Source organism: Scyliorhinus canicula, chromosome 2, assembly GCF_902713615.1.
Source record: "Scyliorhinus canicula chromosome 2, sScyCan1.1, whole genome shotgun sequence".
In the NCBI taxonomy this organism is placed as follows: Eukaryota; Metazoa; Chordata; class Chondrichthyes; order Carcharhiniformes; family Scyliorhinidae; genus Scyliorhinus; species Scyliorhinus canicula.
In genome coordinates this window covers 266,585,912-266,603,371 of record NC_052147.1, presented here as the reverse complement: position 1 = coordinate 266,603,371, position 17,460 = coordinate 266,585,912, and the positions used below count along the sequence as shown (strand labels likewise).

The 17,460-nt window shown below is 46.1% G+C and overlaps 1 protein-coding gene across 7 annotated transcripts in view; it reads left to right on the top strand.

The window, feature by feature from the left end:
• Nucleotides 1-17,460, top strand: part of ptpn4a (protein tyrosine phosphatase non-receptor type 4a) — a 428,771-nt gene that overhangs the window by 271,712 nt on the left and 139,599 nt on the right. For all 7 annotated transcript variants that reach the window (XM_038790048.1, XM_038790047.1, XM_038790049.1 and 4 more), the window contains 3 exons: nt 1,285-1,348; nt 5,778-5,950; nt 8,785-8,853. In XM_038790048.1, coding sequence (XP_038645976.1) covers nt 1,285-1,348; nt 5,778-5,950; nt 8,785-8,853 — 306 coding nt within the window. The remainder of the gene's footprint in view (nt 1-1,284; nt 1,349-5,777; nt 5,951-8,784; nt 8,854-17,460) is intronic.

Here is a 17,460-nt window from a genome sequence, read left to right as displayed (position 1 = left end):
TGAAAAGCCCCTAGTCACCACATTCCGGCGCCTGTTCGGGGAGGCTGGTACGGGAATTGAACCATGCTGCTGGCCTGCCTTGGTCTGCTTTCAAAGCCAATGATTTAGCTCTGTGCTAAAGATACTAATACTCAGCCTGACGCAGCTAAAGGTGGTACATAGTGGTACATAGAGCCCACTTAACAAGGACCCGTATGAGTAGGTTCTTCCCGGAGGTGGAGGATAGATGTGAAGGGTTCCAAGGAGGCCCGACCAACCACACCCACATGTTCTGGTCCTGCCCCAGACCTGTGGAGTACTGGACAGCCTTTTTCGAGGCAATGTCCAAAGTGGTGGGGATGAGGGTGGAGCCATGCCCGAAAGTGGCGGTCTTCGGGGTTTCGGACCAGCCAGACCTATTCCAGGGGAGGAGGGCGGACGCCCTTGCCTTTGCCTCCCTGACCGCCCGCCGTAGAATCCTGTTCGGCTGGTGGTCAGCAGCACCACCCAAAGCTGCAGACTGGCTGTCCGACCTCTCAGAATCTCTCCAAATGGTGAAATCAAATTCGCGATCCGAGAGTCAGATGATGGCTTCCACAGAACGTGGGAGCCATTCCGCAAGTGTTCCGGGACCTGTTTGTGGCCAACGAACAAGCGGAAGAATAGCAAGGTAGCCAAGAGTCAGGGGAAAGTAGCCAAAGCATGAGAGGGAGGGATAGACCGGGAGAGGGGGGGGGCAGCTAAACCTAAGAGGAAAAAAAGGCGAACCACAGGTGGGGGGGGGGGGGGGAGAGAGAGAGAGAGAGAGAGAGGGAAGAGACAGGGAACAAGAGAGGAGAACCAGGGAGATTGGGGGGAGGGGGAGGGGGGGGGGGGGTGGTGGTGGGAGGCGAGGCAGGGAAATGAGAGCCGGAAGGAAGGCACAGGATACAATAATGAACATGGCATCTTCAGGAGCAGGGAACGAGGAGAATAAAGACGGGAGGACCCCTCCCACAAACAGTCGCCTACTTGTCTGTTGTAAATAATAATTTTGACAGGTGTACAGAGTTGCTGCTGTTGAGCTGGTGCACAATACCCTACCAGTTATTCTATTTTGTTTTTTATTGTATTTTTTTTTATTATTTACTATTTTCTTTTCTTTCTGTTTCTTATCCTGTGTACATAACGGTAAATATACTTTGTTCAAAAACCCAATAAAAAACATCTATGAAAAAAAGGATTGATCGTAAAAAGAAAATTAAGGAGTGAATCTCTTTGTGACACTATTTGAAATGTTACTATTAACCATTTCCTTTCACACAGGTTGAAGATTGTAAAAATCTCATTTAAATGCAAACAGTTCTTCATTCAGCTTCGAAGAGAATTGGTAAGTCAACACTCTTTGGCGTTTGTGCTGTCCCTAGCCTGAAATAGCTTAAAGAAGCAATAAAAGACCAGTAGTTGATCTCGATGTGTGTCACAGATTAACTGTGCACAGGACACTGGCTAATTACAAACCTATTTCTGTATGTTTACTAACTAACTTGCGAGAGCTTTTGAGGCTATAACAGAAAGGGTCTATGAGGGTAATGTTGTTGATGTGGCATACATGGACTTTCAGCAGGCTTTTGATACAGTGCCATCCACAACAGACTTGAGAAAAGTTATAGCTCATAGAATGAAAGGGACAATAGCAATGTGGATACAAAATTGGTTGAATAATAGAAAGCAGAGAGTAATGGTCAATAGATATTTTTTGGGCTGGAGGAAGGTATGTAGGGGGCGGTATTGGGACCCTTGCTTTCCTGATATATATATATATATATATAGATATATTTTAATGAGCTACATCTTTGTGTGCAGGGCACCATTTCAAAGTTTGCGGGTGACAGGAAACTTGGAAAAATAGTAAACTGTGAAGAGGACAGTGTAGAACTTCAAAAGTACATAGACAAGTTGATGGAGTGGGCAGATAGGTGGCAAATAGGGCACATAAGTGCCAAATGAAGTTCATTGCCATCTAGACTTGGAACTAAATTGCTGTTCCTTCACTATCGCTGAATGAAAATCCTGGAACCCCCTTTCTGATGTCCTTCTAAGTATACCGATAAAGTCGTCATAGTCCCAGATGACCATAGGCTGCTTTCCCCTTTTGAGGGGTAGAGCTTGACTGCTAATGGTTTAACCTGAGGATCGCCACACCTCAGATGAGGGGCAAGGTTGAGAATGCAGGCCTTCATGAATAATCTATAATGACTGCAGTGGTTCACGAAGGTGGTTCACCATCACCTCAACAGCATTTAGGGATGGACAACAGTTCTGGTCCTGCCAACGATGCCCACATCCCATGAAAATTGCATTTAAAAATGTATTTCATCCATTTTGGGCAACCTTGACTTGCATTGGCTGAAACTGAAATATGCACTTGTTTTACACCTATGGCAACAGCCATTTGAATTCCAAGACTATTTAATTGTATTTATTTTCCAATTAATTATTGATGTTGCCAAAATAATAGTCATCGTTGTAACATTCAAGGCATGTCAGCTATAAAATTTGTTTCATGCTAATATTTGATTGCTGTGTATATTTTTTAATATTACAATTTTTCTGGCTGAAGTGTTAGTTAGTAACTGGAGAAAAATCATGACGGCAGATTTTATTCTTTCCGAACAATTGTTTCACTAGATAGAATTAACAAAATCTTTTTTTTTTTAAATCTTTCTGCTAATTGCAATTCTTAAATACGTCTGCAGCAATCACAATTTTATTGTTTCATTTTGAAATGAAAATGAAAATTGCTTATTGTCATGAGTAGGCTTCAAATGAAGTTACTGTGAAAAGCCCCTAGTCGCCACATTCCAGCACCTGTTCGGGGAGGCTGGTACGGGAATTGAACCGTGCTGCTGGCCTGCTTTAAAAGCCAGCGATTTAGCTCAGTGTACTAAACCAGCCCCTATTTTTGAATTGGAGATAATTTTCTCTTTTGGGTCCTGTTCTGTATTGTCACTCAAACTGGAGATTCTGCACATATGCTCCAAATTGCAATTGGGGTCTGTCAAACGGTGTATGCAGCAGGAAGAATGCAAGACTAAAAATAAATTCATGAAAATTATGGTAAAATACCATTTGTGAAAATCCACTTTGGTCATATCACAGGTGGATTAGCAAATTAAACTGAATATGAATTATGACTTTTGAAAATCAAGCTGCATTAAGCCTGACTGAGTCATGAGATGGCATTGCGCCTTAAAATCATTCCGTAATAACAAATTTCTGGAAATAGCTTGCTCAGTGAAATTTGTGCATGTAACATTGTGATGTGCAGGGTGGTGTATTAGGAAGTCTATAAATAGGAATAGCCATTTTGCAAGACAAATCAGTCAGTTTGTGTTTGCATGACATTTTAACCAGTAAATTGGGGTTTGCTCTCCATCCTCTTGAGATTGAAATTTGCAGCATAGCTCAGCTTTAATGTGCAGAAAATTATTTCAACCAGTTACTCAGCAAATCTCACTTCACAGCTAGACCTGGTACTTGTCCAACATCAATCATTTGTGAAGATTAATAAAAAGTCATATTAATAAATATTGCAGATTTAACATAATTTGATATCTATTGATGGCCATGGCATTTTGACTCAACATTAATAATATTGCTCGGTGATGAATGGCTTTAAAATTTTTCAACTTCTTTTACACCTGATTAGAACATTCAAAATATGATCTTTTGTTATAAGATTGTTTTATGTGGGACTATTATCAGTAATCTATTTTAGTGCACTAATGTTGTTGAAATGTCTGAAGCATGTTAATGATTTGACAGTGAGACTGTTTGTTTGCTTGGCCTCTGTCCTGTGTATTGTACACTGGTCGGAATTATAATGGATATGTTGTAATTTGTTCTATGCAAATGGATAGACACCAGATCTATGCTGGTGACATGACGTAGCTTGGCTCAAAAAAATTAAAGTAGTCTTTGGGGAGAAATTTGAAGGAACAAAATTTAAAAATTGAATAGCTTATTTTTAAGAAGGCGTTGTTGATTAGATCAGCCAAATTAAAAAATGAAAATCGCTTTATTGTCACAAATAGGCTTCAATCGAACTGTGCTGCTGGTCTGCTTTAAAAGCCAGCGATTTAGCCCAGTGAGCTAAACCTGCTCCTGAGTAATGATCTTTAGACTTCGTATAATGTTACTTCATACCTAACTTCAGTAAAATTGAATGCTGTAAGCATATCCCGAGGTACAATTCATAATTTAGTGAATTAAGCCATCTAATTTTTTATATTTTCATATCTCTCTGATTGCCATTTCAAAGAACCGAACGTACTTAAGTAATTGTAGTCTATTAAAAGACTCGGCATATGTAATGCCACTTGTTCAGAAGCTGTTGGATACTCAGGAGAGAAGGAGGAAAGCCAGTAGATGTTCTTTGTCATAAAGGGAATGAATCAACTGAAATCTATTTTTTATATAGAGTAACCATACTCCCATGATGGGGGGGGGGGGGGGGGGGGGAGGAATCATGGATCAGTCCCCAATTCTGTAATTGCACGTATGTTGTCTTGAAGTAAATAAAAGGGATACATCAATGTTCTCTTGAACTAATATTCCATTTCAGGAATGAAATGATGACTTATGGATATTGGAACCTGAAGAAAAGCAAGGTGTTGGAAATGCACAGCAGGTCCATCAATATCAGAAAAAGAGACAGACTAATATACTGGCTGCACCTTTCTTTTAATTAATTGCAGCTATCTGGGTGAAAGCTAATAAATGTAACGTTAAGAGAAAATAATTTACCTCAAAGGGAATTGAAACATCAGCATTTAGTGCCTTGTCTTGTGCTGGCCATTGTCCTGCCACCATATCCCTCGATTTCCTTTACCCTTGTGTGGTAAGAAAACAGCCTTGATGCTTGCTGTATAAGTGAGAGAAAGGGGATAGTGGGACAAGGGAGGAGGATGGGAATGGTATTTAGAATGGGAGGAGAATTGTGTGAACACTGGTGTGGATCAGTTAAACTAGATAACCTGTCCCTGTACTGTTGATGCTAATTATAGTGCTACCCTTTACATTGAGTTGATGTGCACTGCTGTTGCTGATCAGTGTGGCTTGTGCAGTGCTAAAGTAAACTTGCCATAGTCACTATGACAGATCTCACCAGCGGCCTGTCTGAGCCAATTCAATAGTTTAATTTGGGTTAGGTGGTGATTGCGCAAGAGCAATGCATTGGTTGTTTTTGCAGCAAACACACACTTAATTCAATAAACTAGCTAATGATGTTGGAGTTCCGGCTTGCCCAACATTATAGCCAGATTGGGCAATTTTAATGTTCAGGTGTTTAGCATTCCACAAATTGATGCTTAGCTGTAACAAATGTATGACCTTAGAAAAATTAGAATAGAAAATCGCTTATTGTCACGAGTAGGCTTCAATGAAGTCACTGTGGAAAGCCCCTAGTCGCCACATTCCGGCGCCTGTTCAGGGAGGCTGGTACGGGAATTGAACCGTGCTACTGGCCTGCCTTGGTCTGTTTTAAAAGCTAGCAATTTAGCCCAGTGTGCTAAACCAGCCCCAGACCTTTTGATAAAGCTTCCAATAAATCTGCTTAAGACCCCAGAATACAATTTTTAATTTTAAAAAGTGGTGTAACTGGCCATTAATTCCTCTATATTGTTGACTAATCACATTGCACCATTAAAGAAAATTAGTCAAGTCTGTCTTTATTGACATTTTAACCAAACTGAACAGAGATGCTAAAGAAATATTTGTATTTAGTCCATTAACCTTTTCAACTTTTTCTCTATCAGCATGACTCAAGAGAAACATTACTAGGGTTTAATATGGGGAACTATCGAGCTTGTAAGAATTTGTGGAAGGCTTGTGTGGAGCATCATACATTCTTCCGGCTAGAAAGACCAGTACCTCCACAGAAGAACTTTTTTGCACACTACTTTACATTGGGTTCAAAGTTCCGATACTGGTAGGTGCAAATGATTTATCGCTTATTGTTTATCAGAATAGCCATTGAAGGTATACAGTAAAGTACCACGATTTCAGCTTTTCATAGAATCAGAGAAACTTGTAGCAAGGAATGACGCCATTATGTTCTATGTTCTATTCAGTCTGCTGTGCCTTAACTGGCTCTTTGAAAGAGCGGTCATGTTTAGTCCCCCAGCCTTGTCCTACAAGTTTGTCTCCCTCAAGTACATGCCTGACCCCCTTTTTAAAATTATTTATTGAACAAGCTTCCACCACTTGCAGGTGGAACTTTCCAGATCTTCGCTCTAGATTTTTTTCGAGTGATTTTGAATCCATGTCCCTAGTCATTGAATTGCCAGTAGGAATATTTTTCCCTGTTTACTTTCTCGAAACCTTTCATCTCAAACCTCTTTTTGGTCACTTCCATTCCAAGGAGAACAGTTCAACTTTCCCAGCCTCTCCTCATAACTGAAATTCCTCAGCACTGGTAACACATTGATAACCTGTTCTAAAAGCCTTTCCATATTTCCTGAATTGTTGTGCTCAGCATTACTCCGGTGCGGTCTAATTATTGATTTATAAAGTCGATCGTGATCTCTTTGCTTTTATGTTCAACTCCTCTATTTATGAACCAAAATTACCCATACTGTTGAAACCAATTTACCCTATTAAATTTATGGATTTCTATCTATGGACACCAATGTCTCAGCTCGTCTACATTTTTAAATATTTTATCATTTTTAGTAGTGGCTTTCCACATTAGTTTCCACAAAATGGACACTTCATACTTCTCTTTATTGAACTCAATCTACCAGGCTTCTGTCCATTTCACCATCCTGTCTCAGACATCCTCAATCCTGTAACTATCCTCGTCAATACCGTGACAAATTTTGTATCATCTGCAAACTTTATAATGCTGTTTCTTGCACTCAAGTTGAGGTCATTTACAAAAATTAAGAGTAACGGAGCCAAAACTGACCCTTGACAGACATCACTACAAACTACCTCTCAGCCTGGAAATTAATCCACCTTCTCCCTCTGTCACTCACTGAGCTTATTTTGTATCCATTCTGCATGTTCCCCTTAAAACCACGAGCATCCTTCTACTTAATAAACTTCCTTTGCATTTTTTTGTCAAATGCCTTCTAAAAGTCCATGTATGCAACACCTGCTGCACTATAATAAACATTCTCTATTACCTTATGAAATAATTCAATCAAGCTTGGTAAGATTTATCTTTCACGAATCCATGCTGGCTCTCCTTGATTAACCCATGACTTTTGTCCCTGATAAAGTCTTCCACCACTTCGCCACCACAAATGTCAGGCTGATTGGTCTGTAGTTTCCTGGATTATCACATTCCACTTTCTTGCATAGTGGGATAATATACCTGTCAGGCTTGAAAGATTGCAACTGATGCCCTTGTTATTTCTACCTTTGATTCTATCAGCAGTCTAGTATGCATTCCATCTGTACCACTTTAGCAATAAGCTTTTATTTGGAATAACAATTTTTGATTAGGTTAAGGCCTGGCTATAGTTGCTGAAGCAAATACTGGTTGGTTGGTTTCAATTTCTGGAGAAGCTTAGCTTTTGTAGAATTTTCAAGATGTTTTACCCCTTTTCTGTGCTGCATGAAAGTATGGATATTCCCATATCACTTCGAAACCTATCCAGTCATGCCCACTTCAAAACAAGGTTCTCTCCTGACTTTCTTCTTTGCTGCACTATATTCTAAATTTTTGCCCTTTAAATTTTTGCCCTTTAACTTCAGTAAGTTTGAGTTCAGAAATGCCTACTGTACAAAGAAACATACCTTGACTGTGGGAATGAAATCTTGTGTTTCATCAGTAATGTAATTGTCATACTCAAATAAACCAACTATAGGCACTTTTAGTATCTGGCCAGATCAAAATTTTCTGTACTGTTTGTCAGACAATTGAAACCCCCATACTAAAAGTTATAATAGTCAATTGCTGATTACCGTTGCTTCTCAAGTAATGACAAAGATATCCATATCTAAACGTTTATACACTCTGTATCTAGTTGGTCAAATTTTAACATTTACCCATGTGATATATTTCAAATTTGAAAAAAAGACTTTCCCTCAAATCTGTTTAAGAGGTGACCAGATGTAATATGTGGTGTTACAGCCAATGATGGAGGAGACTATGGAGAAAAAACAATAGTGAAATCTGGGAGCTCTTCTGATTATGTACAATGTATACCAGCAGCTTTGTTGCACTCTGGGAAAGCTTTCATGTTAATATAAACTGAGTTGACAAAACCAGAAAAATAAAATGTTTTGGAACTCGAGCAATGAAAGATTGTGGGAGCCTATTGCTGACTAAAATGATACCAAAGTTGTTGACATTTTGGAAAGTCATAGCAAGTTTGTTTTCAAAATCAAGATCTGTTTTATTATTAGTTCTGTGTTCTGCTCCATATGGCAGGAAGCGAACCGTTATCTAATATTGGTTCCAAACTGTTTTTTACAAAAATCTTCCATAAATGTTTCCACATGATTTAATCGCATTATACGATACAACTCAAATGTTGTATCAAAAAATACACAGCTTTGTGGAGCAGGCAGATGAATGTGTGGGGCCACGGTACCGCCATTTAATATTAACTGTATTCCTTCTGCATACACCCACCATAAATGAATAAATCCCACCATAATTTACAACTGTTAAGAAGTAGGCATTGTAAAATTGCTAAGTGCATCATGCATATTCTTCTCTCTCAAATTACAATAAAATTGGAAAATTAAGACTAGTACATTTTAAGATGATTTCGGTATATTTCAAATTTTGAATTTGTTTTTTGTTTGCAGTGGGAGGACAGAGGTCCAGTCTGTGCAATATGGAAAAGAGAAAGCAAACAAAGAAAGGGTATTTGCCAGGTAAGATGTAATGAATAAATAGAATCCCTATGGTGCAGAAGAAGACCATTTGGCCCAATCCCCCACCCTATTCCACAAACTCGCCCTTCAGAGCAATTTAGTGTGGCCAATCCACCTAACCTGCACATCTGTGGACTGTGGGAGGAAACTGGAGCACCCGGAGGCAACCCTCTCAGCCACAGGAAGAATGTGTAGACTCCACACAGGCAATCACCTGAGGTCGGAATCAAACCCAGGTCCCTGGTACTGTAAGGCTGTAAGGTACTGTATTATCCACTGTGCCACCGTGCCGGCCATAAATGTATCATAATGGGAGGAGCTTTTGAAGAACAACAATGTTGTTTAAATTTTGGCATTATAAGAGGTCAACACTAAATATGCAACTACTACTGCAAAATTAGTATAATACTGTACTGATGTCTGCTTGTGATATCTTTTTATGGATTTGCTTATTCCACATGGCATTATGACAATGTAATTGGTTGTCACATTGGTTTGTTGTTGACTTTTTGACAGTGAAGATGAAATAGTCGATAGATCCTTTGTAAGAACCTTTCTCAATGGCGCTAAAAGTTCTTGGTTATAACATTTTCTGAAACTGATAAACGTGGGATTAAAAGCTATGCGCGAACACAAGAATGATGCAGAAAATTATATGAAAGTTGAATTGATTTTGTTGGATTTGAAACATCAGAATGGATGTGACCCTCTTGGGTGTGTGTTCAGTACCTCTGAGAAATACAACGGAAACTGAGAAAGAGGATTGAGGAAAAGGTTAGTGCTTCTCAGCATCTCACTGATAGGAAACCTTGAATCACCAGTAAAGCAGCAGATGGCTTGTGCAGCAGTGGGCCACTGAGTGAACATTTCCGGACCATTAACCCGGAAGAAGCCTAAGGCATAAAGGTTGATCACTGCTCACCATCGCCGCCACAGGCAGTAGCTGGCCACCACATCGCATTGGGCTCAATTCCCCCTTTATTCTGCACAGGTCTGCTACCAACTGCCTGCGCAGACACATTTCTGAGACAGTGGTACACTGTCCTCATGATGCTTAACCTTTGACAGTAATTCCTTTCTGCTGGGTAGCACCTTGGCACGGTGGCTCAGTGGTTAGCACTGCTGCATTACGGCGTTGAGGACCTGGGTTGAATCCCAGCCCGGGCCACTGTCCGTGTGGAGTTTGTACATTCTCCCTGTGCCTGAGTGGATCTCACCCCCACAACCCAAAGATGTGCAGGGTAGGTGGATTGGACATATTAAATTGCCCCTTAATTGGAAAAAAAAAATAATTGGGCACTCTGAATTAATTTTTTTTAAAGCATACATTATGTCCTCTTTGTCCCCATTGCACCCTCGCGCTGCTGGCTTGCTCTCTCTAGCACTAATCCATGTGGCTGAACTTCTAACTTTGTCTCCTTCTCAGCAAAGGAGTCAGATTTAGAGTGCGGAGGACCAATTCCGATTTGGAGCTTTCACAGCTCAGGACTTTTCAACTCCTGAGTACTGTCTTCACCTCTGTGAGACACTTCCATTAACTGTCAACTGACATGGATTCACACTGTATTCTCTCCAGATTTACCAAAATTGGAGTATATATACCTGCCTCTTCTCATCCCCCTCCCTCTTTCTCTCACCACCTTCTGCCGTCGTCCGTTTCCCACCCCCCCCCCCCCCCCCCCCCCCCCCAACCCCCGACTCTCACTGAGCTCTGCAAACCCAGCCCTGTCAACCCTGTAGAGTCCTCCTTACTAACATCTGGGGGGGGACTTTGCCAGAATTGGGAGAGCTGTCTCACAGACTAGTCAAGCAACTGCCTGACATAGTTGTACTAATGGAATTGTACCTTAAAGATATCACCGCAGACACCACGATCACCATCCTTGGGTATGTCCAAACCCACTGGCAGGACCGACCCAGTAAAGGTTGCGGCACAAGGGTATATAATCAGGAGGGAGCTGCCCTGGAAGTCCTCGCGTTGACTCTGGATCTGATGAAGTCTCATGGCTTCAGGTCTTGCGGGTGGGTCCTCCCTCATGGCTTCAGGGCTCGTGGGTGCGCCCTCCCACCCCTCGCGGGCGCACACACCCGCCCTTGTGGGCATGCCCTCCCACCTCCAGAGGCACACCAGGCGTAAGCGAGGGAGCACGTGCGCTCTCCTGCTTTTCCTCTTTCTCTCTCCCCTTTCGTTCTCACTCCTTTCTCGTGCCTCTTTTTTTGCTCATTCTGTCTTTTTCCTCTCGCTTACTCCACCCCCCCGCTTGCTCTCCCCTCCCCCTCTCTCTCTCCCTCGCTCACCCTCCTTCGCTCCCCCTCTCCCTCCTCCGCTCCCCCTCTCCCTCGTCCGCTCCCCCTCTCCCTCCTCCGCACCCCCTCTCCCTCCTCCGCACCCCCTCTCCCTCCTCCGCACCCCCTCTCCCTCCTCCGCACCCCCTCTCCCTCCTCCGCTCCCCCCTCTCCCTCCTCCGCTCCCCCCTCTCCCTCCTCCGCTCCCCCTCTCCCTCCTCCGCTCCCCCTCGCCCTCCTCCGCTCCCCCTCGCCCTCCTCCGCTCCCCCTCTCCCTCCTCCGCTCCCCCTCTCCCTCCTTCGCTCCCCTTCTCCCTCCTTCACTCCCCCTCTACCTCCTTCGCTCCCCCTCTCCCTCCCTCGCAAACCCCCTCCCTCCCTCGCAAACCCCCTCCCTCCCTCGCAAACCCCTCCCTCCCTCGCAAACCCCCTCCCTCCCTCGCAAACCCTCTCCCTCCCTCGCAAACCCTCTCCCTCCCTCGCAAACCCTCTCCCTCCCTCGCAAACCCTCTCCCTCCCTCGCAAACCCTCTCCCTCCCTCGCAAACCCTCTCCCTCCCTCGCAAACCCTCTCCCTCCCTCGCAAACCCTCTCCCTCTCCCAAACCCTCTCCCTCCCTCGCAAACCCTCTCCCTCCCTCGCAAACCCTCTCCCTCCCTCCCTCGCAAACCCTCTCCTCCCTCCCTCGCAAACCCTCTTCCTCCCTCCCTCGCAAACCCTCTTCCTCCCTCCCTCGCAAACCCTCTCCCTCCCTCCCTCGCAAACCTCTCCCTCCCTCCCTCGCAAACCCTCTCCCTCCCTCCCTCGCAAACCCTCTCCCTCCCTCGCAAACCCTCTCCCTCCCTCGCAAACCCTCTCCCTCCCTCCCTCGCAAACCCTCTCCCTCCCTCCCTCGCAAACCCTCTCCCTCCCTCCCTCCCTCGCAAACCCTCTCCCTCCCTCCCTCCTCGCAAACCCTCTCCCTCCCTCCCTCCCTCCGCAAACCCTCTCCCTCCCTCCCTCCCTCGCAAACCCTCTCCCTCCCTCCCTCCCTTGCAAACCCTCTCCCTCCCTCCCTCCCTCGCAACCCTCTCCCTCCCTCCCTCCCTCGCAAACCCTCTCCCTCCCTCCCTCCCTCGCAAACCCTCTCCCTCCCTCCCTCCCTCGCAAACCCTCTCCCTCCCTCCCTCCCTCGCAAACCCTCTCCCTCCCTCCCTCCCTCGCAAACCCTCTCCCTCCCTCCCTCCCTCGCAAACCCTCTCCCTCCCTCGCAAACCCTCTCCCTCCCTCCCTCCCTCGCAAACCCTCTCCCTCCCTCCCTCCCTCGCAAACCCTCTCCCTCCCTCCCTCCCTCGCAAACCCTCTCCCTCCCTCCCTCCCTCGCAAACCCTCTCCCTCCCTCCCTCCCTCGCAAACCCTCTCCCTCCCTCCCTCCCTCGCAAACCCTCTCCCTCCCTCCCTCCCTCGCAAACCCTCTCCCTCCCTCCCTCCCTCGCAAACCCTCTCCCTCCCTCCCTCGCAAACCCTCTCCCTCCCTCCCTCCCTCGCAAACCCTCTCCCTCCCTCCCTCCCTCGCAAACCCTCTCCCTCCCTCCCTCCCTCGCAAACCCTCTCCCTCCCTCCCTCCCTCGCAAACCCTCTCCCTCCCTCCCTCCCTCGCAAACCCTCTCCCTCCCTCCCTCCCTCGCAAACCCTCTCCCTCCTCCCTCCCTCCCTCCCTCCCTCGCAAACCCTCTCCCTCCCTCCCTCCCTCGCAAACCCTCTCCCTCCCTCCCTCCCTCGCAAACCCTCTCCCTCCCTCCCTCCCTCGCAAACCCTCTCCCTCCCTCCCTCCCTCGCAAACCCTCTCCCTCCCTCCCTCCCTCGCAACCCTCTCCCTCCCTCCCTCCCTCGCAAACCCTCTCCCTCCCTCCCTTGCAAACCCTCTCCCTCCCTCCCTCGCAAACCCTCTCCCTCCCTCCCTCGCAAACCCTCTCCCTCCCTCCCTCGCAAACCCTCTCCCTCCCTCCTCGCAAACCCTCTCCCTCCCTCCCTCCCTCGCAAACCCTCTCCCCCCCTCCCTCGCAAACCCTCTCCCTCCCTCACAAACCCTCCCTCCTTGCAAACCCTCTCCCTCCCTCCCCAAACCCTCTCCCTCCCTCCCTCGCAAACCCTCTCCCTCCCTCCCTTGCAAACCCTCTCCCTCCCTTGCAAACCCTCTCCCTCCCTCCCTCCCTCGCAAACCCTCTCCCTCCCTCCCCCCTCGCAAACCCTCTCCCTCCCTCCCTCGCAACCCTCTCCCTCCCTCCCTCCCTCCCTCGCAAACCCTCTCCCTCCCTCCCTCCAACGCCCCTCCCTCGCAAAACCCTCCTCCTCCCTCCCTCCCAAACCCCCTCCCTCCCTCCCTCCCTCGCAAACCCTCTCCCTCCCTCCCTCCCTCGCAACCCTCAGCCCTCCCTCCCTCCCTCGCAAAACCCTCCTCCCTCCCTCCCCTCCCTCTCAAACCCTCTCCCCTCCCTCCCTCCCTCGCAACCCTCTCCCTCCCTCAGCAAACCCTCCCAAACCCTCACACCACTACCATCCAGCAGGCCCTCCACCAGTCCCCATCCCTCGTACCTCATTCTCCCAGCCCTGCCGCGTGTTCACCAGACCTGCCCGACCTTCCCCTCTCTGAGGCTGAGCGTGCTGTTATAAGAACATAAGACTAGGAGCAGGGTAGGCCATCTGGCCCCTCGAGCCTGCTCCGCCATTCATAGATCATGGCTGATCTTTTGTGGTACGCAGCTCCACTTTCCCGCCTGAAGACCATAACCCTTAATCCCTTTATACTTCAAAAAACCTATCTATCTTTATCTTAGAAACATTTAAGGAAGGGAACCTCAACTGCTTCACTGGGAAAGGAATTCCGTAGATTCACAACCCTTTGGGTGAAGACGTTCCTCCTAAACTCAGTCCAAAATCTACTTCGCCTTATTTTGAGGCTATGCCCCCTTGTTCTTTTTCACCCGCCAGTGGAAACAACCTGCCCGCATCTATCCTATCTATTCCCTTCATAATTTTATATGTTTCTATAAGATCCCCCCTTATCCTTCTAAATTCCAATGAGTACAGTCCCGGTTTACTCAAACTCTCCTCGTAATCCAACCCCTTCAGCTCTGGGATTAACCTAGTGAATCTCCTCTGCACACCCTCCAGCGCCAGTACGTCATTTCTCAGGTAAGGAGACCAAAACTGAATACAATACTCCAGGTGTGGCCTTATACAATTGCAGCATAACCTCCCTAGTCTTAAATTCCATCCCTCTAGCAATGAAGGACAAAATTCCATTTGCCTTCTTAATCACTTGTTGCACCTGTAAACCAACTTTTTGCGACTCATGCACTAGCACACCCAGGTCTCTCTGCACAGCAGCATGTTTTAATATTTTATCATTTAAATAATAATCCCTTTTACTGTAATTCCTACCAAATTGGATAACCTCCCATTTGTCAACATTGTATTCCATCTGCCAGACCCTAGCCCATTCACTTAACCTATCCAAATCCCTCTGCAGACTTCCGGTATCCTCTGCACTTTTTGTTTTACCACTCATCTTAGTGTCGTCTGCAAACATGGACACATGCCCGTGGTCCCTAATCCAAATCATCTATGTAAATTGTGAACAATTGTGGGCCCAACACTGATCCCTGAGGGCCACCACTAGCTATTGATTGCCAACCCAGAGAAACACCCATTAGTCCCCACTCTTTGCTTTCTATTAATTAACTAATCCTCTATCCATGCTACTACTTTACCCTTAATGCCATGCATCTTTATCTTATGCAGTAACCTTTTGTGTGGCACCTTGTCAAAGGCTTTCTGGAAATCCAGATCTACCACATCCATTGGCTCCCCGTTATCTACCGCACTGGTAATGTCCTCAAAAAATTTCACTAAATTAGTTAGGCACGACCTGCCCTTTATGAACCCATGCTGCATCTGCCCAGTGGGACAATTTCCATTCAGATGCCTCGCTATTTCTTCCTTGATGATAAATTCCAGCATCCTCCCTACTACCGAAGTTAAGCTCACTGGCCTATAATTACCCACTTTTCTGCCCACTTCCTTTTTTAAACAGTGGTGTCACGTTTGCTAATTTCCAATCCGCCGGGACCACCCCAGAGTCTGGTGAATTTTGGTAAATTATCACTAGTGCATTTGCAATTTCCCTAGCCATCTCTTTTAGTACTCTTGGATGCATTCCATCAGGGCCAGGAGACTTTTCTACCTTTAGCCTCATTAGCTTGCCCATCACTACCTTAATATATATCCCCCCCCCCCCCCCGCCCCAATCTTATCCACCTTTCCTTCTCCTTTCTCCTCTTTGCTTCCCCCTTCATCTACAGTTCATCCTCTGATAGTTTCCCCTGCTGCTTGACCTTTCACATCTTTTGTTCTCTCTGGGGACTGCCATTAGCACTCTTTCCCATTGATTTCTATGGCCATTAGCACCCGGTTTCCCTGGGTTTCTGTGGCTATGACTCATCTTTCATTCTCACTCCGCAGTATAAATACTTCCCACTTTCTCTGTTTGTTAGCTTTGACAAAGAGTCATCAGACTCCAAACGTTAGCTCTTTTCTCTCCCTGCAGATGCTGCCAGACCTGCTGAGATTTTTCGGCATTTTCTCTTTTGTCCCTGCTCCCTCTCACTGGCTCTCTCTCTGTCTGCCTCGCTTCCTTTCTCTCTCTCTTTCTCTCTTTGATGTGGAGACGCCAGCACTGGGTTGAGCACAGTAAGAAGTCTTACAACACCAGGTTAAAGTCCAACATGTTTGTTTCAAATCACTAGCTTTCGGAGCACTTCCTGAGGAAGGAGCAGTACTTCCGAACGGTAGTGATTCGAAACAAACCTGTTGGACTTTAACCTGCTGTTGGAAGACTCTTTCTCTCCTTGTTTCCCTCTCTTTCTCTTTGTTTTTCTCTCTCTTTGTTTCTCTTTTGTGTTTCTCTTTGTGATGCTCTCTCTTTGTGTGTGTCTCTCTTTGTCTCTCTCTCTCTCTTTGTCTGTCTCTCTCTTTGTCTGTCTCTCTCTCTCTTTGTCTCTCTCTCTCTCTGTCTGTCTCTCTCTGTCTGTCTCTCTCTGTCTGTCTCTCTCTGTCTGTCTCTCTCTGTCTGTCTCTCTCTGTCGTGTCTCTCTCTGTGTGTCTCTCTCTGTGTGTCTCTCTTGTGTGTCTCTCTCTGTGTGTCTCTCTCTGTCTGTCTCTCTTGTCTGTCTCTCTCTGTGTGTCTCTCTCTGTGTGTCTCTCTCTGTGTGTCTCTCTCTGTGTGTCTCTCTCTCTGTGTGTCTCTCTCTGTGTGTCTCTCTGTGTGTCTCTCTCTGTGTGTCTCTCTCTGTGTGTCTCTCTGTGTGTCTCTCTCTGTGTGTCTCTCTCTGTGTGTCTCGCTCTGTGTGTCTCTCTCTGTGTGTCTCTCTCTGTGTGTCTCTCTCTGTGTGTCGCTCTGTGGGTCTCTCTCTGTGTGTCTCTCTCTGTGTGTCTCTCTCTGTGTGTCTCTCTCTGTGTGTCTCTCTCTTTGTGTCTCTCTCTCTGTGTCTCTCTCTTTGTGTCTCTCTCTTTGTGTCTCTCTCTTTGTGTGTCTCTCTCCTCTCTTTGTGTGTCTCTCTCTCTCTTTGTGTGTCTCTCTCCTCTCTTTGTGTGTCTCTCTCTCTCTTGTGTGTCTCTCTGTCTCTCCTATTGTGTGTCTCTCTCTCTCTCCTATTGTGTGTCTCTCTCTCTCTTTGTGCTCTCTCTCTCTTTTGGGTGTCTCCTCCTCTTCTTTTGTGTGTCTCTCTCTCTCATTGTCGTCTCTCTCTCTTTGTGTGTCTCTCTCCTCTTTGTGTGTCTCTCTGTCTCTCCTATTGTGTGTCTCTCTCTCTCTCCTATTGTGTGTCTCTCTCTCTCCTATTGTGTGTCTCTCTCTCTCCTCTTTGTGTGTGTCTCTCTCTCTCTCTTTGTGTGTGTCTCTCTCTCTCTTTGTGTGTGTCTCTCTCTCTCTCTTTGTGTGTGTCTCTCTCCCGTTGTGTGTCTCTCTCTTTTGTGTCTCTCTCTCTTTGTGTCTCTCTTCTCTCTTTGTGTGTGTGTGTCTCTCTCTCTCTCTCTTGTGTCCTCTCTCTCTGTCGTTGTGTCTCTCTCTCTGTCTTTATGTCTCTCTCCTTTGTGTCTCTCATCTCTTTGTGTCTCTGTCTCTCCTATTGTGTCTCTCTCTCTCCCTCTTTGGTCTCGCTCTCTTGTCTCTTTCTCTCTTTGTGTCTCTCTCTCACTTTGTGTCTCTCTCTCTCTCTGTCTCTCTCTTTTGTGGTCTGTGTGTGTCTCTCTCTCTCTCTCTCTCTCTCTTTGTGCTCTCTCT